Source organism: Vidua chalybeata, chromosome 1 (genome assembly GCF_026979565.1).
Source record: "Vidua chalybeata isolate OUT-0048 chromosome 1, bVidCha1 merged haplotype, whole genome shotgun sequence".
Classification (NCBI taxonomy): domain Eukaryota; kingdom Metazoa; phylum Chordata; class Aves; order Passeriformes; family Viduidae; genus Vidua; species Vidua chalybeata.
In genome coordinates this window covers 7,732,300-7,758,448 of record NC_071530.1, presented here as the reverse complement: position 1 = coordinate 7,758,448, position 26,149 = coordinate 7,732,300, and the positions used below count along the sequence as shown (strand labels likewise).

At 40.3% G+C, this 26,149-nt stretch overlaps 1 protein-coding gene across 2 annotated transcripts in view; it reads right to left on the bottom strand.

The window, feature by feature from the left end:
- The window catches only part of DPP6 (dipeptidyl peptidase like 6), a 395,509-nt gene that overhangs the window by 26,563 nt on the left and 342,797 nt on the right, over window positions 1–26,149 (bottom strand). For both annotated transcript variants that reach the window (XM_053944562.1, XM_053944571.1), the window contains exons 10-16: window positions 25,910–26,007; window positions 21,903–22,026; window positions 21,049–21,087; window positions 13,773–13,880; window positions 13,134–13,225; window positions 11,393–11,440; window positions 9,373–9,491 (exon numbers count right to left, since the gene is read on the bottom strand). In XM_053944562.1, coding sequence (XP_053800537.1) covers window positions 9,373–9,491; window positions 11,393–11,440; window positions 13,134–13,225; window positions 13,773–13,880; window positions 21,049–21,087; window positions 21,903–22,026; window positions 25,910–26,007 — 628 coding nt within the window. The remainder of the gene's footprint in view (window positions 1–9,372; window positions 9,492–11,392; window positions 11,441–13,133; window positions 13,226–13,772; window positions 13,881–21,048; window positions 21,088–21,902; window positions 22,027–25,909; window positions 26,008–26,149) is intronic.

Sequence of the window (26,149 nt, the reverse complement as noted above, 5' to 3'; positions counted from 1 at the left end):
CAATCCCTGGTTCCAGATCCCTGCCTGTCTCTAAAGGCACTGAGTATGACATTCACATTCTCTGGACAGAGAGACATCATTCTGCCTCTCAGGAGAAGCAGAGAGAAAAGAAAACAATCTTTATCTCTGCTCCTTTGTTTTCCCCATGTGGAATGTGGTATGGAGATTGTTTACCTGCAGTGATTGCTGGGTTGGATTCTGGTGAAGGTTGTTTGGGTTCAGTGACCAATGGGATCCAGCTGTGGCTCAGACGCTCAGCAGAGAGTCACGAGTTTGTTTGTTAGTTGATAGGTAAGTAAGAAGTAAGTATGTAGAAGAGGATAGTACCTCTTTAAATAGTATATTAATTTAATATAGTATAGTTTTAATAAAGCCATCCTTCAGACTTCAGATCTGGAGCCAGACATCAGCATTTCTTCCCTGAGTCGGTGGTCACCACATTTTTTTTACTATACGCTGAGTGCTGCTATGGGGGCATGGGAGGCTGGGCTTGCTGGAGCCCTGTCCTGCAACACACCCAGGGCTCCTCTGCTGCTGTGAGGGAGGTGGGAGCACCCAGCACCTGGGAGGACTGGCCCTGCAGGAGAGGCCCGTGGTGTAATTCCAGGCTTGTTATTGGGATGCTGTTGAGATGAGGCACCGCACGAATGTCTGCGGCCATGCCTTGTTGACTCTCACTCCAGTGCCATTTAATCACTTTACATGCTGGTTCTGTCACAGGAGTGCTCTCCTGCATACTAATGACTGGGTTGCTGTGCTAGGAAGGTTTCTCTGCAGTGAATAGACTGAAGGTTCACCGAAGCTTTCAAAACCATTCTGGAAATTTATCCACCTAGGAGCTTCTATGCCCCTTATTGTCACTGCACATCTGAGCATTGCAGTCAGTAATGGACTTCATTTTCACAACACCTCTAGGAAGCTGGAATTACAAGACCTGCTTGAGTTCTCTAAAGGAGCTCGTGACAGCAGAAAAAAAACCAAATCCATGTGTCCTAACCCGCATTTGGCAGCTGGTTAGGACTTCTCAGAGCACTGTTAGCAAATGTGTCTTAGAATTCTCCATGTTTGGATGTGGGTCAACAAATTAAAGCAACTACAGTAAAACCACCTGTTTATAAGTGTATGTATCATAGGTATCCACATCCAACTCAAGGTTTAGAGAATCCAACAGTACTGTACAAAAACCATGATTATTTTGTAACGGAAAGGGGAACAAAGAAGCAATCCACCTGCTTTTTGCAGATACATTTGCCTAAATATGGAGCTGTTTTACAGTTCAGAAATAGCCCAATCTATTCAGGGAAGAGCCAACGTGTACTTCCATCATGGCTTGCACTGATGTTTACTTGAGCATAACAACTGCTAATTACAATCTGGTTCCAGGGATTTTATTGATGAGACTGTGACATGCAATATTTCTACATGATATTTCAGGCAATACATGGGCAATGTAGAGAGGTTTAAAACACTGCTTTATGCACTTGTGCTTTGTGAATCATCGATTTACATTCTGCTTGTCCATGGCTAGTAAAAATATCCTTGTCTCCAGATTTTCCATTGCTTTCCTGGGATGGTATTTCTGGCCCAAATGGCACAGGTTAAAAGGTCTGATTAAATGAAGGAACTGAGGAAGACGTAGAAAGAGGTTCATTATTCTCCTGCCTGAAGGCATGAACCAACCTCTTATTGCAGAAGCTGGGCAGACACGTCCCTTATGGGTACATTATTGCAAAAATCCTGAAGAGGGTTAATTATCCACCATCCACAATGGAGACAGGATGCAGAAGGAGTCATATTTCTGGTCTGTTCCAGGACTCAGTGCTGCTTTTCCTTGGAGTACTGTCTTGCAATATGAAGATGGAAATGGGGGTAATGATACTTGACCCCAGATGTGTTCATAGGCAAGCCCCTAATTCTTGCTGTGCCTCTGCTCCCCATTTGGTAAGAGCATGAAAATGATCATCTGGAGAAAGGTTGCAAAAGGACTTCCATACTTTTCCATAATTCAAATTAAAAACTTATTGCAGGATTTATTTTGCCAGCAATAAAACTTCTACTCCCTGTATCCTGATAAATATCAGTATAGGATTTTCCTGAGATATTAAATAATATTAAGCTCTATATGTTGAAGGAGTCATAAATGTAAAAATTGCTGCCAAAAACATCTCTGTGACATGGCCCCCTGATTTTGATGGAGTAACTGAAGAAAAATGTGATTTGATTAATTCACAGTGAAAGACAAATGTCATGATCTTCTGTCCTGAGGCAGAAAGGATTCAGACACTTTTATTCACAAAGTAAGTCTTTATGAGTAGAACCCCTGGTTTTTTGATGAATGTTACATTCAAAATTTTCACAAGAGTGATATTTTAAGCGATTTTCATGTAAAAAAATACCCCAAAGCCACTTACAGGAAGTGCAGATGAAACAGATTGAATCCATAAGTAGATGGGCAAACCAAAGCAAAATATTACTTTGTTAGTGAAATTCATCAACAAATCCATGTGATTTATTGATTTTAATTTAGCTTTTCTATGGCACACATTCATTTCTGTCTAAATCAGCTCGTAATCCCATGAGAGAATAAAATACTAGGAGATTTTCCAAAATATAAATCTCCTCAAAATAGGTCAATGTCTTTATGCAGTAATGACATGAAGTATAGCCACAATACTAGAAACATTGCTCAGAATTTTATGTTTGCTGACATTAAGGAAAAAAATTAATCCTGAGGTTTAAATCTTGAACTGAGCTATCCAGTGATGCTGGATGCTGAAGCTGGTGCTTCAAAGGTTTTTCCCACCCACCCAGCTGCTGGCTGAGCTTCTCTCACACTGTTCATGGGATATGCAGCACATGAGGCAGCATTAATGACCCAGTTTTCCCACTTTTCTGACCACCTCCAGCCTTCATTAAAAGTTCCCTTGCCCAGGAGTGCTGGTCTGCGATTTTTAGTAAAAACCCTTCCCATGTTTCTAAAAGAAAGCAGGAGAAATGCTGGTGAGCAAACACTGACTGGGTTTAGAGAGATGGCACTGGTCAAGGACACGAGCCTGGGTTTGGATCCTGGTCCCAACAAGCACAAAAGCTTCTCCTAAAGCAGCCCTCATCAGAAAACACTGATTTCACTCAATGGATTTCATGACTTAGACTCGCCCACACTAAAAATTTTTCTGTCTGTGGTAAACTCCATAAGCACCAAGCATTTCTGTCATCCTGTGCTGTGTCCACATCAGTGGGCAGAACAAGCTGAATACCTTAAAGGATTCCAAACCAGGGGTTTAGACCTCCCTACAGTGGAAGGCTGAACCTTGTTAAATCATGCTCTGGACTCTTTGATGCTAAAATGTGTTTAAAAGCAAAGTCAGGACAACCTGCCACAAGGCAGAGCCAGATCATTTGATGAAACTTGGTAGTGAAAATCTTTACTGTCCCCAGCAAAATTCTGGAAAATAAAACAAATGTGGAACAACAAAAGGACTTTTCAAGGCTCAGCATAAACTTATTAAGTGAAAGCAGCAAGTGATGCTCCTAAGTGTTCCCATCTCCAGATGGTGTTTCCAAGTTTCACCAAGAGGGAGGAAAGAAGATAATTAAATTCTCAAGAAGCAGTTTAAGGAGCTGAGAAGTTTATAGCTACCTGCTGTTTCTGTAAAGGAAAAAAAAAACAAAACAAAAACTTGCATCACTTTTCTTTAAAACTCATAAAAGCACAGACAGAATGAACGAATGTCCAATGGCATGAGAAACTTGACTCAGATCATCACTAATTTGGTTGTGCTGCTCCTCCATTAGTATGAATCACTCTCAAAGGAGATCCTTAAATTTCAAAGTTTTTTCTAATCAGTGCTTTTGTACCACTTGTTATCTGTGAATAGGATTGAAACAGGATTTTTTCTGGCAAGATGTAAGAGCAATAAATCCTATTTTTAAAGATTTCCCAGGCCTATAGGCACCCCTCAGTGCCTCAGGGCCAGCACTGCAGTTACAGAGCTGTTGTCATCACTGGCTCAGAGGACACACATGGGGAAAAGCAGATAAATTCCTTTTGTACTTGTTCTTTAGGAATTTTATCAAGCACAGCTCAGTTGCAGCATAACATTTTGCTCCACAGCTGCAGAGGTGCCTGCTAGGAAAGGCAGAAATGACTTCATTTCTGTTACCTGTCATTACTGATCTACAGCATCTAGGCTAAGCTGCTGAGAACCACTGTGCCAGAGAGGACAGTGCCAGAGAAGAGCCAAATCAGGTGACAATATTTTAACATTTTTCTTAAAAGAATCTGTTTTCTTCTCTCCAAAGACAGAGACAGCTTTAAAGTCATTTGGTCTGCACAAACTGACAAAAAAAGCTACCAGTCAGCCACAGACACAGCTTCCAGCAGAGATAATATCAAAAGAGACAGGATAAATAATAGTGGTTTTATGGCATTTTGGAACAAAACAATCTTATTATATCTGGAAGAGGAGGAAGGGCTACAGAAGAAGTGTAGCTGAACAGGGAACTCCAAGTGAAAGCTGTTTCTTCCCTAACTGGTCACTGATTGAAGAACAACACACAGGGTAGCGGCCAAGGCACTCCTCTACCCCCAGCAACCATGCCAAGTGTGAGACAAATCTCCCCTTAGCCCTTGTTACAGCCCTCTCCCCTCCAATTTCCTTTGTGACATCCCTAAAAATCTTTAATCCCTTCTTGATAACGCATGATCACAGAGAACTTTAATTAGCAGGCTGGTAGGCATCCCAAGAACAACGCTGCCCTCCCCCCATCACTTTCATTGAATATTAAATGTCATTAATTGCAGAGATGCATGCACAGGCCAGGGTCTTCCACTCTAGTCCTCTTGCCTCAGAAGGCATTAACCCTTTGTGGGGAAAAACACACCTCCCCAGGGCCAGGATGAGCTTATGGATGAGGTCAGCTGATGGAGAAGGAGCCGCTGATGTAAAGGATGCTACGATGCTGCAGTCTGTAATGCCAGGGACTTGAACTCCAGGTTCCAGGAAACACTTGCCAGCTCTGTGAGTCCAAATGAAAGTCTCTGTGATTTCACAGATTTCTTATGATAGTGAAGACACTGCAGCCAAAGCACCTGAGTGTCAGAGTACCAGTTATCCTGTGACAGAAAGGGCTGCTTCCCTCGCTTTCCCCATGAACAGCCTCATTAGGAGTGCAGTTTTAATGGTGCTGGCTGGTTACACTGGGAGAGACAGAAGGAGCCACTGAAGACAAAGTGTGCCTACGCACAGTGGAAATAACAAAACACTGCACAGTTGACTACAGGGGTAGTAACTGATAGGGCTTCATCCTTCAGAGAAGGAGCTATCACCTAAAAATGGGCTTCAGTGCTTTATTGGCTGACGTCATTCAGACTTGCACCCTGTGTGTCTGAGTCGCACTCAAGAAACAGGAATCAATTTCTTCCTGTAGCCAAAACTTGAAGTTTCTTATCCTTTTCTCAGTGAAATTGAAATTTACATCCCATTTCAGATGAGAAAAATCCAACCTCAATTAAATTTATGTATAAAATAGCAAACCACTTCCATCCAGATTTTATTTCTGTTTATCTTAGAGGGAATCAGTGGAGGTGCCTGTGCTTTATGAGAAGAGGCAGAAGTGTAAACCCATATTTTATGATGGAAATGACAGTAGGAGTGACCTTGGTCAAGCAGATATTGCTTTTTCAAGCGTGTCTAGAGGAGATAATCTAACAGCAGTCTGCAAAGCATCATGTTTCCTTAGATCCTGCTACAGTAATTCAATCATGAGCATATAAAATTAGATGAAAAAATAAGGTAACTAGCCTTCTGGGACTGACTGATTGCAATAAATGTTGCCTCCTGACAGTAAGCATTACACTGTCCTCTTTCAAGAGAGGTTACCTTCTATTACAGCAGCTGCTCTCATTTCAGCCCGTGCCAGGTAGCAAGGCTGTTAAATGTATTCTGCAGGACAGCAAAAAATCTTTTAAGGAAATTATATGTTGCCTTTAAAGTACCAAAAGAGAGAGAAGAAAACTTCCAGCTCTTGACCTTTGGGATCAAATGAGCAATGCCAGACCTTTCTTGGTTTTTTCCCCCTTTTAGGGAAGATATTTTCCCTTAAGCTTGCCTTTCATTTAAGTGTCACAAAATATTTTATAAGCACTGATTGATTGCTCAAACCTTGCCATCCATTATAGAGAAGTTCAGCTGAGCCACCGTCATGTCTGTGGCTCTAAACTCAATGAAATTTGCAACAGCAGGTCATAAAGGAAGGAATAGAGTGAAACTGAGGTATGGTGGAGGTTATTCTCTGTCAGTACAGAAATTTTGTTCAAGCCATAAATATTTGTCCATGCATTTGTCCTGTGGACAGCTGAGAAAATACAAATTTTTAAGCTATTACAGGCTTGATTACAGTAAAATCATTTAATTTAGCTACCTCCAAAGATATATATGGGGCTGACATTGGGTATACCAGTGATCACTATGATTTTCATGTCACAGTCACAGAGTAGACAGCAAGATCTGAGCTCTGGGTGCTTTTATACATATTGATGTATTTTATACATATTATGGAAATTTATGTATTTGATACATATTTAGATACAAATTTATGCATGTTAGACATATTATGGAGAAGAAAGCACTACACAGCCACAGGTACTGTCTGCCACTGGTCTTGAACATCATCTCCAGCTGTGGGGAATTTTTTGGGGGGAAGCAGAGATGGGAACTCCTGGCAGAAGTCCTTGGGGAGCAGACATTGTAAGACAAACTCTTGTTCACCCTGGTGAGCTTGCTCTGTCTGCTGGATAAGCTACAGAATCTGCAGGGTCCTTTGATAGATTCTCATTCAAGGAGCTTTTCCTTTTTTGTATTATATGTGCACATGAATAAATAAGATTTTCGGTTAATCTAAACTATACTGGAGCATGACTGCTTGTGAGCAGTAACCCAACACCCTGAGGAGCTGAGGCATGGCCAAGCTGTGGCTAAGCAGTCTGAGGAGCTGTGGAAAAGGAGTTGTCCTATTAGTGGATCCAGGTGATTCTCCATGAAACAACAACACCTATTTATATGACCAAAGTCTGACAGGATGATATTTTTATCCAGAAACCTGTACTTCATCCAGAACAGAGGTCTCCACTGACCTGGCTCACATCAGCTGCAGCAGGAACCAAAGGGAGCTGTCCCTGATGCAAGTGCACCCATAGCACACACCTGAAGTTAGATGGATCCTACATGAAAAATGCCAAAAAGAAATGTGGTTCCTGCAAACTGCTTGAAAGCAAATAGGTTGAAAGACCTCTCACTTTAAGTCATGTAAATAAGGAATAACTACCAAATGCAATGGACTGATATCTTTATAAAATCAATGAAAATGGAAATTTTACCAAGATTTCTGTATTTTCTCATATATGCATATTTTTTAAAGTTATCTGAATGGGGACATTAAGATGAGCTTCACAGATGAAGCTGTGCTGCATTTGTGCTACAGTGAGATTTGAGGATTTAGTCCTGAATAACTAAAATTCAGACAAAGATATATTCAGCAGATGTAAATATATCTAATCCTAATGACCTTATAATTGAGTTATTGTTTACAGCAGCTGAAGATCAGACCCATAGTTTATTATGCAAAATCATTATCTTGTGTACTGGATTAATGTACATACTAATAAAACTCATTAATCTCTTCAGGTATCACTGCAGCTTTTTGTGGATGAGATATAATGTAATCAAAACCAAATCACCTCATAACTGTTGATAAGGCCCCATAGAAACCTTAATCTTATTATTCACAAATGCTTCTAATTACAGTAAAGCAATTATCTTGGTGCAAAGGAAATGGACACTGTCTCTGGTAGATCCTGACAGATGTTCTTGAAATAAAAACAGGAAAAAAAAATAAACAAGGTTTTTCTTTTAAAGGGAGGAACTTAGTAAGCATCATATTTACTACAGAACTGAATGTTTATTGACAAATGACACTTCTCTGCATATGTCTGCCATAACTATAAATTCAGATTTACAGGTAAGTCCATTAAGTTAATTAGTCCATTAAATTAATTAGTGTATTGCCCTGTTAATGATATTTTTTTCTGTACTGTGTTGCCATATATATATATATATATATTTTAATACCTCTAAATGCCTCTGACATGCAACCTATCATTCCCTTCCAGGGGAAATGCATGTTTTTGCAATTGTCCTAGTCCAGGTATTTTACTTTATCTTAAATAATCACTTTATCTTGATTATTTCCCATTTTACCACCTCAAATATTCCTTTCTTACCACAAACAGTTAGTGGCAGCAGTGATAATTGGCAGTCAGAAAAGGGGCAGCCCCTGCATCACCAGTGACCCCTGATGTCCCCCTGCCATGGGCACCACCATCCCAGACTGCTCAGAGCCCCATCCAACCTGGCCTTGAACACTTCCAGGGATGGGGCATCCAAACTTTTCTGGGCCACCTGTTCCAGGGCATCATCACACTCACAGCAAAGAATTCTTTCCTAGTATCCCTTCAAAACCTACTCACTTCTCTCCTGGGCTGTTGAAAATAAGGAATTTCCTGTTTGCTTGATGCTTTTCAAGCCTTTTTTAGAGGACATGCAGCCATCTGAGCAGCTTCAATCCCAGGAGCAGATGACTGGTGTGCATGCATTTTGTGTGCAATTTTGGATAATTAAGCAGAATTAAATTATATAGGATTAAGTTTTGTGAAATTCTGCATTTAGTCTTAACAGAGCTGGAGAAAACTTCAATGACTCTTCTCCTGAAATGCATCCTTAGCCTCTTGGATACTCTCAGGCATTTTCAAAACAGGAAATCCCTGCTGGACCTGCAGCTTATGCCAGTTGAAGTAGATCTATGATGGATGAGCAGGGAAGCACCAGATATTCTGTGTTCACATTGTCCATCAGGAACATTCCTGTAAGCTGCCTTTTTGGCAAATTGCTTTCTCACTGTAACTTTAAATCCCCCTCTTCACAGTATTGCTTGAAGTATCTGGAACTTAGTCCCAGTCACCCACAGTCAACCCCACCTTGCTGGCTTCTCTCTCATAAATTTTCTGACGTTTTATATCCTCCAGGTTTTGCTGTTACTTCCCTTTAAGGATGCTTGTGGTGGCTAGGGGAGTCTACCCCTACCTTCTGTGCATGGATACACAGAAAAAGGTTGTAAATATTTGCTTTCTAGCTACAAGTAAAAACACACACAAAAAAAGAGAAAAATGTCAAGAGTAAAGCTTTAAAAGCAACATATTCATAGCCAGTCTTTCAAAGCTGACCTTAGGTACACAGAATGTCTGAAGATATCAGTGCTGGCTCCAAATCCTGCCCCTGAGGCATAACAACTGCAGTGACAGAACTCAGCACATACCTTCACATGTCAGCAGGAAGTATTCCAGATTGTGGCTGAAGGATGCACTGAAATAAGTGCAGTTTTCAATCAGATCACAGGACAGGCACCTCCTGTTGAAGTTCCCATTTGTGCTTGCACTGAAAAAGTTAATACAATTCCATGAAGGTCACTGAGCAAATGTTATTTGAAAGCAACATTACTTGAACCTTTCTTTAGAACAAGAATATAAATCTAATGTGTCCAACATTAGTAAGAGACAAAGTATTTCCATTTGGTTGAGTTTAAATAGCAATAATGGATTTTTTTCCCCTCCTGCTTGAATAGAGAATATATAAATGGATTCTGATGTCATTTTGCAAGGTCAGGTGGTTATGAAAGAAGGCACAGTTTTTAAAAGAAAATGATGGTTGCAGTTTCAGAAGAGGAAGTAATAATTTGGTGGATGAAGGCATGAAACAAAGGAGCAACATTTCAACACTTATTTATATTATAACAGACAATAAAGAGCTGGAATTGCTTTCTCTAAGTTTCATATTGGTTTCACCACTGGTCTGATTTGCTAGCTGCTCTCTCAGAGGCCAAAGCCCTTTTTACAGGTTTAAATAGCTGCTCTTAAAACCCCCAAGCAGAAAGAAAGGATTGTATTTAGGGATCTGTTGCTGAGGAAGGTAATGTGGCCTGTCCATTTGCTCACAGGTTTGCTGGTAAGAGTCCACTGAATGTTGAAGAATTACAGATTATTAGCAAATATTAATAGATAGCATTTTGAAACTTCAAGAATATTAACCAAGAGATCTTTCTAGTATTACTGTAAAGGAGTAATACTTTTTTTTTTTTTGCTACCATTTCAAGAGATGAGGCTGAGCAACCTTCTTAGGATCACAGAGACTGAAATGAGTAATCATGGGCTCTTGTTTAGGCTCAGATTTTATCTCTGACTAAAATCCTAATTAAATCTACTAAATCAAACACGAAAAGGAGGGGGAAAAAACTCTAAACAGATCTTCATCTGCTCTTTCTCTGTTGTCTGTGTGGGGAGATGGAGCTGATGAGGCACCAGGGTGAGATGGATGCTGACGAGGAAGAGTCGCTTTCACTCATGCCAGCAGCTCTTGAAATGTGCCTGGACTCCATTTTTAAAGTATTCATTTCAGTAGAAATGGAGGGTTAATATAATTTTTAAAATTTTCTTCAAGGAAATACTCTAAAAAAGCTGTGGAGTGCAGTGAACATGCATATAGGTCTCGAAAGGAAAAAAAAAATATTAAATCACAGGTAATTTACTTTGCTCTACCTTCCTTCCCAATGAGGAAAAAAAGATACGATGTCATGTGAGAGAAGGAAAATGTACTGACTGTCCCTTATTCACTGATGCCTTCACCAACTCTGTCCTTCATTGCAGATGTTGTGGTGGCAGCAGGGTGATTGAGAAGAAAAACAGGACAAATGGAAAAATGATTCCGAAGTGTTTATTTAAAAGTTTGTGTTTCCTCCACTTTGTAATCTGCTTCCACAATATTTCACAATGGCAACACTACTAATAGCTTTCTGTAAAACCAGCCTTTTACTCATCATGTACTTAGGGATGATGCTAAAATCTTCTGGAACTGCAGAATAATGTTTGTAAACATAAAATATTGTTAATTCTTTTCAGTTTCATGAAGAGGTGAGCTACTATGAAATTTCTCAAAACCTTTATTGGAAAGTATCAAGACAGTTTATACCATTATTTTATGTATTTCTGAATTCCTTCAAGTGCTCTGTTCAAGCAGTTCTGTTGGAAAGTTTTGTGATAGTCAATCTTGGCACCAATTTAATATTTGCATCAATATGAGAAAATTGCTAAATGTAAAACATTTCCAAGAGTCAAGCATTTTGTTTGCTATGGTTACACTGTTTCTTCCAGTGACACACTGAAAGATCTTGCAATGCCATTAAAGAAAAAAACTTAAGAAACTGCTTGTACTGCAATTGCTTATGATTCCTGTAAAACTGAAGAAATGGGAAATTCTGTATATGAAGTTACTAAAGCACATACCTGTATAAATGTCTTCTTCTTGGTGAATCTTCCGTGCTGTGGAAATAACTGGAGGGGAAAAATAAAAGTGAATTGCACCATTAGAAGGGTGTTTAGAAGTGTCTCATGCAACAACATCTTCACTCATATTGCCATTTTCACAACCTTATAAAAGCCAGGGAAATTTCAACTGGACTAGGAAAGGATACAGAGGGACAAATCACTGAGAGGCTCAAGGAGGTACATTGCAGACTACACTGCAGTTAAAACAAGCATGGCAAACTTTGGGTCCTACACTTGTCATGTCAGGGGATCAAAAAAGGATCATGTGATTAAGTGGAAGATATCCACCTTTTTACCTCAAGATTCATGGCTCAGAATTTCTTTTAAAGACCTTTCTTCTCTCTCTAGAGGAAGTTTTTACTTCTCTGGCCACATTTATTCTTTGCCCAGTTAGACAGCCAATCAGGGTTTGGTGGGAAGGCAGAGCATGAAGCTGAAGAACATTTTGTTGTCCTTGTTTTGTGCTGAGACTGTGCTGAGCTCCTCTCTGGATAAACAACACAAACTCTGTTGTGCAGGGTCAGCTTCTGGAGGTAAAAGAGTGATGCTGCAGGAGGTGGCCAACCTCAGTCTCACCTGTGAAATCTGAATTAAACCCCCTGCATTAATCTGCATTTTGTGTGGATAATGCTAGAGCACAGGAGCAAATGTAGCATCCATGGGGTGAACAGTGCCAGGAAGGGTTTTCATCCCTGCTGATCTGCTTCCAACAAGCTGCACTTGCCTAGGCACACATCTTGACTGTACAAATTGTGCGTGGCATTTTCTGCTTGACTGGCCAGTTAAAATGCCAACAAAACTTTGGTGCTAGTTTGCTACTTAGGCCACCCCTGGAAGTGTTGAAGGCCAGGTTTGATGGGGAACCTGGTCCAGTGGAAAGTGTCCCTGCCCACAGCAGGGAGCTGGAATTGGATGGTCTTTCTCTTCCAGTCCAAGCCATTTGTGATTCTATATTTCTATGATTTTATATTGTTCTGAATATATTGGTAATTGAGAGCATTCAAAATTTTGAAGAAGCACTGTGCTCTTAATGATCACTCAAAGTTTACTATATTCCAGAGACTGTTTACTCCACTGTTCAGTGACTTTAAGTAACTGAGAACTGACAATCTTGTATCAACTCAAAACTTTTCAGGAAAGGAATCTGTTATTTAATTCCAGAAGCTGTCTAAATATTTTCTTATGTAATTTCTTGAAGTATATTTGAAAAAGTGAATGTTTACAGTGTTAAGAAGGGTGGGCTTGTTTTTCCTTTTTTTCTTTTTTTTTTTCCCTAATTCTAACTAAACACTTTCTTTTTTTCTTTTTTCTTTTTTCTTTTTTTTCCACTGCATTGGTATTTTTGCAGGTCAACAAAGATTCTTTCCAAAACTGACCAAGTGGTTGATGAAAACAGGCTGCTTTCCTACAGAAAAGGATATTGGCTTTCCTACAGAGAGTAATATCAAAAGTTGCAGCAGCAGCATTTATTTAACAGTCATAGAAAGAGAGGTTTGAGCTGTAGAGATCATTCAAAATAACAGAACCATTTGTGTAATGGTGTGAGAGGTTAAGCCAAAATGGAGACAGCTCCTCCTGCTTTCTTCTCCCCAGCTCCTCATGCTCACAGGTTTCAGTGCACACACAACACTTTTGTAACTGACCCAGAGCCCAGGGCTAAACAAAGGAAGTCTGATGTGTCAGGCCAAAGTTTACTTACATTTTCTGCCTCCTTTCATCATATGCCAGTATCTTTGTCACATCCCAGTCTCCAGATGTAATAGCCTGTAAGTCGTCATTGCTGCTGTTGGGCTGCCAGAAAGAAAAGAGAAGTAGATTTCTTTATTGTTAAAACTTCTGAAAAAGGGAGCTCTTCTGGCTCCATTGCCCATGAAAAAATAAACCAAAAATCTGCAATTTCCACCACTACACCTGCCATTTCTTTGAATCTGCAGGCATAGAAATAACAGAGAGTCAGAATCATCTCAACCATGACTCCACTGAAGATAATGAGGTGAATTCAGCACAGAGCAACTTCAAACCCCTTCCTCTAATCCAGCATGTTCCCATGCTTCTATTTAATTCTTTGTGGAAGGGTGAGATTTACTTATCTACAACTAAAGTGGCATTACAAAAACCAAACCAAAACAATAATAATGTTTGGGAAGAGACAGCCGACTGACCTTTTCCTTTGGAAATTCACATTGTCTTACGCCCAAATAAAACATCATTGGAGGTTTTCTTTTATGCACAAGACATTTTTGCATATACACCTCCCCATCTCGTTGCTACAAGCACAGACACCACTTTTTCTTGCTGTCTGCCTCAGGTGAGACCCAGAGCAGCAGCAGAGAGTCACCTGTGACGATGACATGGCGATGTGGTAGAAATGCCCACGTCCTCCCTGGGGAATGGCCCGGACGAAGAAAAACTTCCGACCGTCCCTGGAAAAAATGGGCTCTTCATTCTGTATAAGCAGCAAAATGAAGGGGTACATTAGTGTTAATTGGTCATATTTAGAATTGCTCAGCACTCCAACGCCCTGTAAAATTAATTCACAGCAAAATAGAAAGTGCTCTTTGACAGCAAGCGGAGGCAAACAAAGAGCCCACTGAAAACTGGAGAAAGTTTTGAGTTTTGCTTCTTGCTCTTGGGAAAGCAGACACTTTTCAGCTGTGGGAGGACTGGCAGCAAAGAGAGTTCCTTGGCTGTGAAGTCAATTACCATTTGCAAAGCCAAAATGCACATATACAGCTGGCTGCTCAGGGCACTTGGAGCCTTTAGAACTGCTGTGACAAACCCTGTTTACCCTGCTGGAAGAACCTCTCTGTTCTTCCAGAGGAAACAAAACTAAACAGCATCTAACTGCTGTCTTTTTCTACTGCCTTACAAATGCTTATCTCACTGAATTATTTATGAAGGAGAGGATCTGCTGCAGAACTCTTTGACACAGAGCTCCCAGTTGAACGTGGTGATTGACTTTTATTGGGTGTCTGGAACTTTCACCCAGAGACAGAAGAGACTCAACAGAAGGAAAATCAAACACCACATGTGGCAAGCAAGCACCTCTTGGAAGGGAGTCTTCTTTTTGTGAACAAGAGCCCTGAGGTACATGAGAAGTCTCCACTACATGAAAAGGTTGAACAGCAGATTAGCAGGGAAGGCAGAAAGATGGTCCATGTGGTAGCACTCAGGACCAAGAGGAATGGCTACATGAAGCTAACTCTAAGTCTCAACTAGTTGGGAGTGAATAATAAGCTGGAGCTCTGCTGAAGCTGTCCTGTGATATCAGGATTTTCTGTGCCTGGATGAGCACTTCCTTGGCCAGGCTTTGTGAACCCTTCTTTATCCAGGGCAATCAACAAGGAGATTGTTGCCAGGCTCTTCTGGGTCCTCTGCAGTTCAGTGTTAATCAAACACCTTGACTTTCTGCTTGGCACATGCCAAGACACCACTGAACCAGCAGGAAGCTGATTGTACATGGAGACTAATGGCACAGCAAAGGAATAAACATTTTTATTTCCCATAAGCTAACACATTATTCTTACTCCATGTTGCTCTGCTCCTTTGTTCTTCATTGATTAATTCTTTTCTGCTATTTATCAGATTTGTCAGTGCTCTATTAGGTGCTCAAACTGTTCTTTTTGCCTTTTATTTTCCCCTGCTTAGGTTTTCAGTGTATTTTAAAATGTTCCCATTTGCAGCTTGTTGCAGCTTTATAAAATAATGGTTTCATTTGTTTCTGACATTGTTCTGGAACCTGAAACAAAAAACGCTATATTATTTCCAAATGTCTTTCATGACAGGAGAAACCTTATTGAATAATGACTGTGATAGCTCAGGCAAACCTTCTGCTCGACAGGTTTTCCTTTCCTGAGGTAGGTAGCAATGAGTTCACCCTCCATTTCTGTATCTGTGCCTCCTGCATTATATATTCCAGCAATATGTCTCTGCCAGCGAGAGCAGGCATTGTGCTGATGAGTTTGAGGTTCATTCAGAGCTACAGGGGAAGGAGGTTCACAGCACAGGTGACAGATGTGAGGATTTAGCACTGGGCTGATGATACCAGACAGTCTGTTTGCATGTTTCATTGCTGAAAAGGCAACACGTGAATGAGGCAGAGAATGTCTCTTTGTGACAGAGATGATGACTTACCCAGGGGGTAAATGGAGAGACAGACTGAAATTCTCTTGGAACAGGATTTTATAATTTAGGGAGTGACACTGGGCACATAATTAAAATATTCTGCATGTGATATGAACTGTCCATACCTTTTGTCAACTATTGTTGGCTGAATCCCACAATAATAGAAAAGAACAGCCCCCTGTTCTTGAAAACAATTCAAGAACAATTATTTGAAAATAATATATCAGTTTAGTGCTAGTAAAAAATACTTTTACTATGCAGCAGGTATGGAATGTTTGGAAGTTTTTGCCACAGGAGGTTTATGGGCACAGCTGGAATCAGTAGGTGCAAAAAGGGATTGAAGAAATTCATGTTTCATTAATACATCTTAAAGGATATGTGTATAGTCTCAAATGTCTGTAATATTTTTGTTGTAGATGATAGTGAAATATGAGAAAGTTATGCCACCAAATAGTTCAGCTTTATTGGAAGAGAGAAGGTAATGGGAGGCTGCTGGAGGGCTCAGAACCTCCTGGAGGGTTCAGTGCTGGAGCTCAGAGCTGCACAACTCAACTCAGTGTATCTGCAAAAGGTCAGGAGAAGAAAACAAGGAGTGCCTCAGGGGCTTATCCCAAGTTTGCAGAATTAGGATGGGTGAGGGGACAATGCTAAATGAAGTCTGAGCTTCTGTAGATCCCAGAGAGAAGCACAAAGTCCTGGTGTAAAGAGTAACAAAAAGAAAAAGGTAGAGTGTATTCAATTGTGTTTGGAGAGGGATCACTGAGAATCATTGGATCTGCAGCCACCTGGGGAAGACTCCTCTGGCAAAACAAGGGAAGATAAGGTGTGTACAGGATGGTGGGGAGTCTCTGACCTTGAGGATTTGCATGATTAAACACACACCGGGACAAATGTTTGAAAGAGAAATTATCTGATTTATGGTGAGCTGGAATTTATGAAAGATTCATGGACACAGAAGTACAGCTCCACCAAAACCACCACACATTAACATGGGGCAAACAATCATCATATTTCAGCACCACACATTACAGCTCCAAACTGGTTTGTCTGTGCTCAACACACTCCCAGCCTCCTGTTCTCCTACAGTGCCTCACATGCTCTTGGACACATTTCCTCACAGAAATGAGTGGTAAAGCAGATTCTTTGCATATTGGTTTTATTACTGACTGAGAGTTTTACTTCCATAAGAATTATGATTTTCTGGTTCATCCTCAGGTTTTAAAAAGGAAACAAATTAATCTGAATAACTGGATCCTTTCCAATTGATTCTCTGATGCATTTTCCTTTCCTCAGCAGTCTCCTGCCCTCTGTCTGATCCACCTTTGCCCAGATCCCAGAATTAATGATTTTGCTGTGTTGGCAATTATTCTTTCAGTGAAATGCCCCAGTATTTTCCATGTCACAGCCCATAGCTCTGATGAACAGATAGGTGTGACATGAATTCTTTTAATCCCCTGCATATTGGTAAATACTTTGTTTAAATCCAACAGAGAAAACACCCAATGTGCATTGACTCTAATGGGACAATGCAGACATCTCCTCTTCAGGACACAGGGAGAAAATCTCTTTCCATCTCCTGACACACTCAGCCCCTGGGGCAATGCTGAGCTTCATCCTCATCCCTGTCCTCATCCTCTTCTGTGGCTGGGTGCACCACACCTTTGGCCATCTCTGAAGCCAGGGCAGCGGCACCAAAATCAGGGTCAACCACTGGAGAGGATCCCATGTCTCTGGGTACAGATTCCCTCCACTGGGTGAAATGGGAACTCTTCATTTAAGCACAAAAAGATTGGTTTGTAGCCAGGAGCTGCTTTTTTATCTCTGGTAGATGAATTTGAGTATTTGAGTTATGGAACTCTGGGCCCTATTTCTGCTGCATCCTTTGTCTTTAGGCTAAATTAAATCATTTATGGGATAATTGCATGGAGAAAGGGCTTTACAGAGTGAAAATGTGGGTCCTGTTTGTAAGTTCCTCCAAACTCTGTTTTTAAATTAAAAATCTCTTTTCAAACCTCCTATTAACTACATGTAAGAATCATTACTAGGGTTATCATGCAGGATTAAAGCAAGGGAGTAGTAAAAGAAAAATGGTGCCAGGTTTTCATCATCTCCACCTTTTAAAAGAGTGAGTCTTTAGCTTCAGACTGAGGTCATCTAAAACACTGGGCAAATAGGACTGGAAAGAAAAATGCAACCCAAAGAAGCTGCTATCGGGGGAGGGCAGCCAGCCCACGAGGCAGTTTTGGAGGTTATAGGTGTCTAAACAATTTTATGGTCTCCTGGTCCTGCCAATGTCAATGCCAAAGACTGCAGCCTTTGGTGGAGCTGCAATTGCACCCTGGTTTCTAATTATTTTTTTTTTTAGGCCACATTCACAATTAAATAAATAAAACAATTAAAGTGCCAGTAAAGTTTATCTTCAGCAGGTGCTCAGAAATTGCCTGATTTCTCCCTTGCTGAATCATTGCCTGTATATGACCATCTCCAGTACTACTGGAAAATGGCTTCTTCACAGAAATTGAAACAAAATTACTTACAGCTATAATAAATGTTTCAAACAGTTTGTGTATTTAAGCAAAAGTATGAGTGAAATTCAGTCTGGCTCTTGTGCTCAGAAGTACACAAGTAAGTATATAAATAAAAGAAGTATAAACTTCCAGAGTCCCTGGACAGTTTTAGTGAACATGTGGCACCTCATCTGACAGAGTGACAGATACTTTCTAGCAATTCCTGTGTTAATATTGGGTATTCTTCACTATACTTTGTTTATTCTATTTTTTAGCTGCACAGGGAGTGGCTGCATTATTTCTCTTTGCCTGTGTTGGAGAGAGGCTTTCCAAAGATTTTGAACTTGAATAAAATATATTCATGAACTTAAACCCAGAAGGAAACTTGAGATTGTTTACTATGACCTTCCATACACAGACTTTTTAAATGCCACTGAGTCACCAAACTACTGAACAACAAAATTCAAAATTCTTGGCTTGTATGTTTATTTCTTGTATTGTTTTGGGTTTTTTTTTTTGACTGTGTGACCCCACTGCCACTACCCTGGCTGTCTCCAGAGGGGACAGGGCACCTGGCTCATTTGCAAACACTTATATTAAAATGTCCCAACCAAGGACTCCTCATCCTGAGCCAAGCCACACTCCTGAGCTCCTTCAGCAGCTGCCTGATGTGCAATTCATCTCCTTCTTGAAGAGGTTAGTGGACCCAAACTAGCATTTAACATTTTCACATCATCCTCATAGTCAGGCATACATGCCATGAAAATACCTTTCCAGTTATCTAGATTAATGTGTCATAGAATAAAAGGCAAGTATAGAAAATAGAATTATCCCAGTAATCATATTCAGTCAAAACTAGAATTTTAAGTAATTTTGTTGTCAGAAATACAGGCAAAAAGAGCTATATAATTCTTTAGACTCCTACAAAAGCTTTTGAAGGATGCTATCAAATGTCTCCAAAGTCCATAGAAAATGTTATTTTAGTTTAGCACTGAGATGTCTGACTCATTTGGCTGTAATGAACATCCTTCTCTAACATCAAACTGTGTGCTCTCAAACTAAGTATATGCTTTTTGGAGATGTAGTAAAACAAAATGTATTTCCCTGGAGCAGGCCCATTAGAGATTGACAGATCATTTACTTCAGCTATGAGGAAAAAGCACCATCTTTTAATGCCTGTCCACGTGGTAGGTGACTAAATAACCACAGCAGTGTAAAAACACAAGTTCTACTATACTGTATTAATAATATAAAATACAACTTCTACTATACTGCAGTAAATAGCAATGGAAGGATTATTTTACTGCTATTGCCTTCAAACTTATAAAGTAAATAATGACAGTTAAATTTTTTAATTATTATTTTTAATGTACAATAGCTGGACAATTTAATTTTCCCTTGATTTGGCTTGTCTTTTAAGCTTTTGTTTCCTACTCAAGCCAATACAGTCCTTATGAATGTAAAGACTATTTCAGCACCATTTTTACTCCATATCAGCAAAAGATTATTTAAAGTGCTTGGAGCAACAAATCTATTTCCCCATACAATCAATTTTCATCTGGATCACACACAGCCCATTGCTGCAGGACAGCCACTGGAACAGAGGAGGGCATTGTTCTTGCTGTGAACTGAAGAAGTGCCATTTCTACAGGGTCTTGGCTCCTCTGAGCAGGCTGTGACAAAAATTTGAAATGCTTTAAATATGGACTTGGAAAAAAATATATCAAACGAGGTATTTTGTGACATGCTGCTCCCTGCCTGGCATTCACACAGGGCTTGAAAAACGGTTTGGTGCTGTGGCTGAATCGAGATCACAGCTTCTCTCTCAAAACCAGCTTCATCTAATCTGAGGTCCCTTCACTTGGGCAAGTGTTATAGATGATATTTAAGTGACTCAACACTCTATCTGCATGATTTTGTCTCTGAATGGACAGAGATCCTCTCAATAAAATGACCAGAAAACAACCCCCATAGTATTTAAACCCTCATCATCAGTGTCAGGGCAGGGTATGAAGGATTGCCTCTGAGGCTGATGAGTCCTATACAGATACTGCCAGTGAGTGATTTTCCACCCACATCATCTTTTCATCTCTTTTAAATACAAGTAAATTGCAGGCTAAGGACTATGGGACCTACCAGAGTGGATGGCACCTTTACTAAGAAATTGTTTGTTACTGAGAAGCTCTTTTCTGTCATACAGATCATGGCATCTTCCAAGTGTCTCTCTGTCCTAGGGTGACGGTAGGGTGTTTGTATCCCAAATCGTGTGTTCTGTTTAGGCCTGATATTATGTTCTGTGCCTTCAGGACTGACTCTGAAAGTGAAGGATTGTTTTGTCTTGTTATCAGCCGGCTCACCTCCCCCCATGGTCTGTGTCTAGGAGAGGCTTGGCTTGCTTGGGTTTGCTAGCTTGCTGGCTTGCTTGTTTGCTTGCTTGCTTTTGCTTTTGCTTATTAGTTAGTTTAGCTAGGCAGTCCAATTTTACCCTGGACTGTTTCTTTTTTCCCTTCCCTTTCCTTTTCCTGAATACCATCTGAACCTGCTCTGGACCTGGACCTGGGAAACATCAAGAAACACCGAGAGTCTGCATTTTGTGACCTGCAGCAGCCATCCCCAGCGCCGGAGACTGATAGCTGGGCAACCACTCCCAGGAGAGACTTTCTGAATTTGTCATCTCTTCAGAACCGTGAAAGGGTTTTGTCATCTGGTGTTGATTCTTTTTTTGTGTTGGGGAGTGTTTTTGCTTGTTAAATAAACAGGTTTTTTCCATTTCTCTCTGAGGAAATCTTTCCTGAACCAGGTGGGGGAGGGGCCATGGGAGGTTTGCTTTCTGGGGGCTCCTTCCGGAGGTCTTCTCCCAAATTTTGCCCTAAACTAGGACACTCTCTCAAACCTGGAAATCAGTTTTTTCTCCTTGGGGAAAAACTCAGTGAAGCAATAATCCTACCAAAAACGTGACTACAAGGAGAAGATCACTCTTACCTGTCTGTGCAGCCAGGCATCGCTCTCATCTTCATGTTTCTAAAACACAAAAAAATCATTAATACCATACCTGTTATATTTTGCCTATCAGTGCAGGAAACTGTTGGATTGGAGTTGAAAGGTTGCTCAGAAATATAGAGAAACTGTTTAAATATGGGCTTCTGGAGTGGAATCCAGTGGCTGCTTTTCTTGACTTTCCTTCCTGATGGATAAACATTCACTAGAGCAAAAAAGCATTTTACACATACGGACAAAACACATAAATCCACAAGATGTACTATTCCCCAAAGAAATAAATCTTCTTAAGAAATAAATAAAGGCTTAAGTGAAAGTTATTAAGAAAAAAACTTAGCACCATGCTCTATGCACAGAATTGCATGATGCTTTTCAAGGGATGGGTGTATTAGAACAATTTTATACAGTGGAAACATGTGCCAGTTTAAATGATGGAATCTGCTGATCTAAATCAATACACCATTTGTGTTACTGCGTTTATAGAAGGGATTAATTAACCACAATTAAGGTATGTGTAGATAAGCATGAGCTGGTTTTAATGCCATTAAATACATATAATGCAGCTAGAATGTTGCCAAGATATTTAGGTTGCAAATTGTTGCTTGTGTGTGGATAAAGGTAACCAAGACAGGTAATCACTCTCCCTCAAACACACACAGAGTGTTCTTGGATTACTAGGTGTTAAAAAAAAAATTAAAAGTTGAACATGGTTTATGTTCTGTCTGCCTAGATTAATGTGTTCCAGCTGGCTTTTCACCATGTAAAAAAAGTTAAATAGTCTCTCTTTGCATGGGTTATGGATGCTGATGGCAGGTGACCGCTGTGCAGGTCTCTCCTACCTTGGTGCAGACCCCCGTGGTGGCGTCGCAGAGCGTCAGGATGGACACGTTCTGGGCCCTGTTCAGCCAGTTCACTGCCACCTTGGTGCTGGTGGCCCATTTCACCATGGTGATGTAGTAGTCCCTGCAAACACAGACACACACAAACCAGATCACAACGCTGCCATCCTAATGATTGCCACGTGGCAGAGCAGCCAGGGGCTGCTGCAGGCAAGCAGTCCAGGAGAGAGCTGTGGTTTTAAAGAATATTGTGTCCTGAAGTATCTACACTGCTTTAGGTATGGATTTCAACCTCTAAAAATGACATTTTTAGGGCTGTGCAGGTTTTATCTGCCACTTCTGGAAGTTATTTTCAAAGAAGAGATGAATACAGAGATGAAGAATCTTCCAAGCTAGTCTGTCTTCCAAGAAGGATTGAACTGCCTGGAGCTACAAATTTATGCACAGGTGGAAAAGAAACTGCAAACCTTTTCCATTTTGAGCACACTAAAACTGAGCTGTCTCAGACCCATCACTATCAATGGTTGGGTTCTTGATGCTTATGAAAAGTTGATGGCCTCTGAGCATGCTGGCTACACATCAAAGTATCCAGGAGTGTTGTATTAAAAGACAAGTAGTAAGAAGGATAGAGTTTGGAGCAATGCAGGGTTTCTGTAAAGCAGATGCAGCTGGTTGCCATAAAGACATCAGCAGAGACAGGTTACATGAGCAAAACCTCCCTCCTACACTGCCTGCACCATCTTATTGCTGGACATATTCAGGTTGTGATGATACTTGGAGTAAACCATGGGTGTGGGCTGCACAGTTTTGTAATTGATACCTCCAGGAAAAGTCCCATGCAATAGTGAGGACTGCAAACACTTAGGCTGGGCTGGAAAACACAGGAATAAATTCACTGATGGTTGCCTTCTCAGAGCCAGGGCATGGTGCCACCAGATGTCCACCTCTGCAGCAATTCAGGGCTCCACCACTTCATTTGTAGGGCACAGCTCTGGCTGAACTGCCAGAGCTGGTGATGCTATGATGATATACTGCTGGGCCATGTGGGCCAAGACATCCTTAAAGTATAATAAGACTTTTTACAGCATACAGTCTATAAAAAATGTATTAGTTCATTTGTTTGCTATAAAATATGTATAAGGAATTGTTGCTCTCGTTGGAAATAATGTGCTGTGTCGCTGGAGAATCCTTTGTGCTCTGGCAAGAGCTCCTGCATATACTGAAGAGAAAGGGCAAAAGCACAAAGGTCTGTTTGTCTAGAAAAATAACAAGCTGGAAATTGATTTTGTACTTTTCAGTAATATTTAGTGTCTGAAATTGGCTGCGGGGAAAAGGAACAAAAAGCATCAATGCTTGCATCTGCTGCACTGGGGGAAGGATATGCCCAGGTGAGACAACAGCAATCTGAAAATTTAGAGCCTGAAATAAAATTGTAATTTTACTCTTCATCAGCAACAGTGTAGGCCCTAAGAGGGAAAAAAAACAACCCAGCAAAATTAAACTGTATAACTGTCTCTTTTTTCTCTCCAAAATGAACTGAGCAGATTCAGTCTCGCCAGAAAAGGAATGTGATTTTAGTACTCATTGTGGCTTGGAGCATTTTTTTCTATAAATCCAATTTAAAGTTTCAAGGACATATATTCAATTTTTAAATCCCTCTCACTGTTTGAACACAGGAACCACAGTTCTTTCTCAGAAACTTTTAATTATTATTTTAGGTCATGGGAATCCTGGTCTTCCCTACCAGCCCAGAGAAGGGCATGGAGTCTCAATTTTCCTCTGAACTCTCTTCCAGTCATCAAGACCACAGATAACCCAGCCCACAGATAACTGCAGATACCTGGATAGTCATTATTCTAGTTTTTGAGTAGTGTGGAGTCTTTCATTTAATTTACTTCCCTTCACATCTCTTCTGTAGGACACCCAAGTTTTATGGTTCCCATTTTGCAGAGGAAAATGAGACAAGAAGGTGTGATTCATCTCAGCTAATTTTAAACATCTGCTGCTCCTGCAACTGCACTGGTTGAGCAGCCAGTGGAGAGAAATGGGGAATCAGTGCAATTCCCAAGCCCTGTCTGCATGACCTGTCCCACATTTTATGTGGAGCTGATTTAAGGGAGAACCTGTTTCTTCCATAGAAAAAAATCTATACCAGCAGATCCTTGACCACTGCATTTACAGACACCCACATCAGAGCAAAAGGGAAGGGACACCTTGTTTGAGCCCTGTCAGGAAGGGTGAAGCCATGCTGGGTTTTGCAACGGATTTCCACATCCCAGTAAAGACATTTTTGGTTCAGTTTGAATCATCTGAGACTGAGATAATTGTGCAGCAGCCTTGTTCATGCCCCAGCTTTCCATGGCTGCTTCCTGGAGGCAGGAATCCCAAACATGAGGTGTGACTCTACAATATAAATTCCTACAGTATGACCATGGTAACAAAGCCACAAACAGCACAAAGGACAGTGATTTATTACAGGCCAAGGGACAGGTAGCAGCCAAGCCAATGGTCCCTGGGAACAGACAACTCATCAGAATTCAGACTGGAGTTGTCTGAGTTTTTCCATTATTTATTTGTTTCTGGCCCATGCAAGGGCCAGTGATGATTTCTGCACTTGAGGGAGATAATATCATCCCTCAATTTGCCACCTGAGATGCAAATATGAGAAATAAGCTGGGTGATGATCTAATTCTGACCATCTGCAGATAAAACTCTTGAGGTTCAGTGGTTTTCACCAAAATAAAAATTGCCTGTCAGGCCTTAAATGTTATAGTACTACTTTTCACCCTTCAATTTCAACCCCTTCTCTTCACTTTCTTTTTTTAACAGAAGAGCACAGCATTGGAGAAAACTCAACAAAAATGTTCAGAATGAAAGATATTTAAAAAGGACACGTGCTCAGTATTGTACATTTCACCTCCAAATATGTTTTATCATCATAAGCTTTGCTTTTTTTTTTCTTGTTTTGATGGGTTTGCTTGCTTGTTTATTTTTTTGTATTGTTTTGGGTTTTTTTCCTGAAAAACATCCAATTTCTGTGGAAAATTTCTGGCTTCTTTCAATTTTGAAAGAAAAAAGGCCGTGGCATATCTCCACTTTATTCTCAGCTTTATTAATTGTACTAAATCACTTTGCTCCAGATAAAGAGAACACGAAATACCACTCTGTCCATATATCATGTGCACTGAGCACACTGAGATGCTTCAGATAGGATGTGTCTGCTGGAAGATCCTTATCACCTGCTTCCCCTGCTTTCTGGAAACTCCCTTCTGTAACTGAATGTGCAGTGCATCCCTCTTGCCTATTTTAATAAAATTTTATCACACTAATCTTCTCATTTCAGAAAACATATGCATAATGAAAATACACCCCTATTGCTCTGGCAGCACTACTTCTATCATCCCTAGAGTTGGCAATTGCCATGGCTTTGATGAAATATACAGGCACTAATTAATTATGATGTATTTTGCATCATTTTGCAATATTGATTGCAACCAAATAAATCATGGCCACCCATAACCATATAGAACAAATTTATGAACAGCACTTGGATCCTGCAGTCAGAAGTTATTGCTGTAATTAAAACCTTTCTGAGACTCTCTGTTTACAGAGAATGCTACCAAAAGAGAAATTATAGTGTTCAGGAGCCACCATTCTGTTACTGTGATGGGGATACTGTGATCCTGAACTCCCACCTGCTGTACACAAGTCTGAAGTTGTATTTTTGAATGGCAAATACCCATTTGGCTTGGCCAGAGGTCATACATCTTCTTTTGCGTAAATGTGTTTGGATTATTTTAAAATTATTCAGTGTAAACCTGTTCTAATATAATATTATATAAAATACATGTAAAAAGACAAGTAATGGAAAAAAAAATAAGCAGATTTACACGAAATGAAACTTTTTGATAGCAGCAGAGAAAGGTCCGGTGTTAAAAACTGCAAAATTATCTTGAAAAAACCCCAAGGGACTTGGGGCCAGCATTCAAGGGTGAGAAAGCACCTACCTCATTCTCTGATCATCTGGGGGAGTCATTTCCAGGTCATGAGTGGGTCCATTCAGACCAATCACATGCAAAGAAATAGTTGGATTTTCCATTCCAGCCTGGATTTTAGGAAAGAATAAATATGATACAGATGTTGTATATATACATGTGTTGTATATGATTACCATGCCATATAGAGTACAGAATGGTTTTGATTTATTACATCCCCATGGATTATAAAAAGCATTCCCATTGAACAGG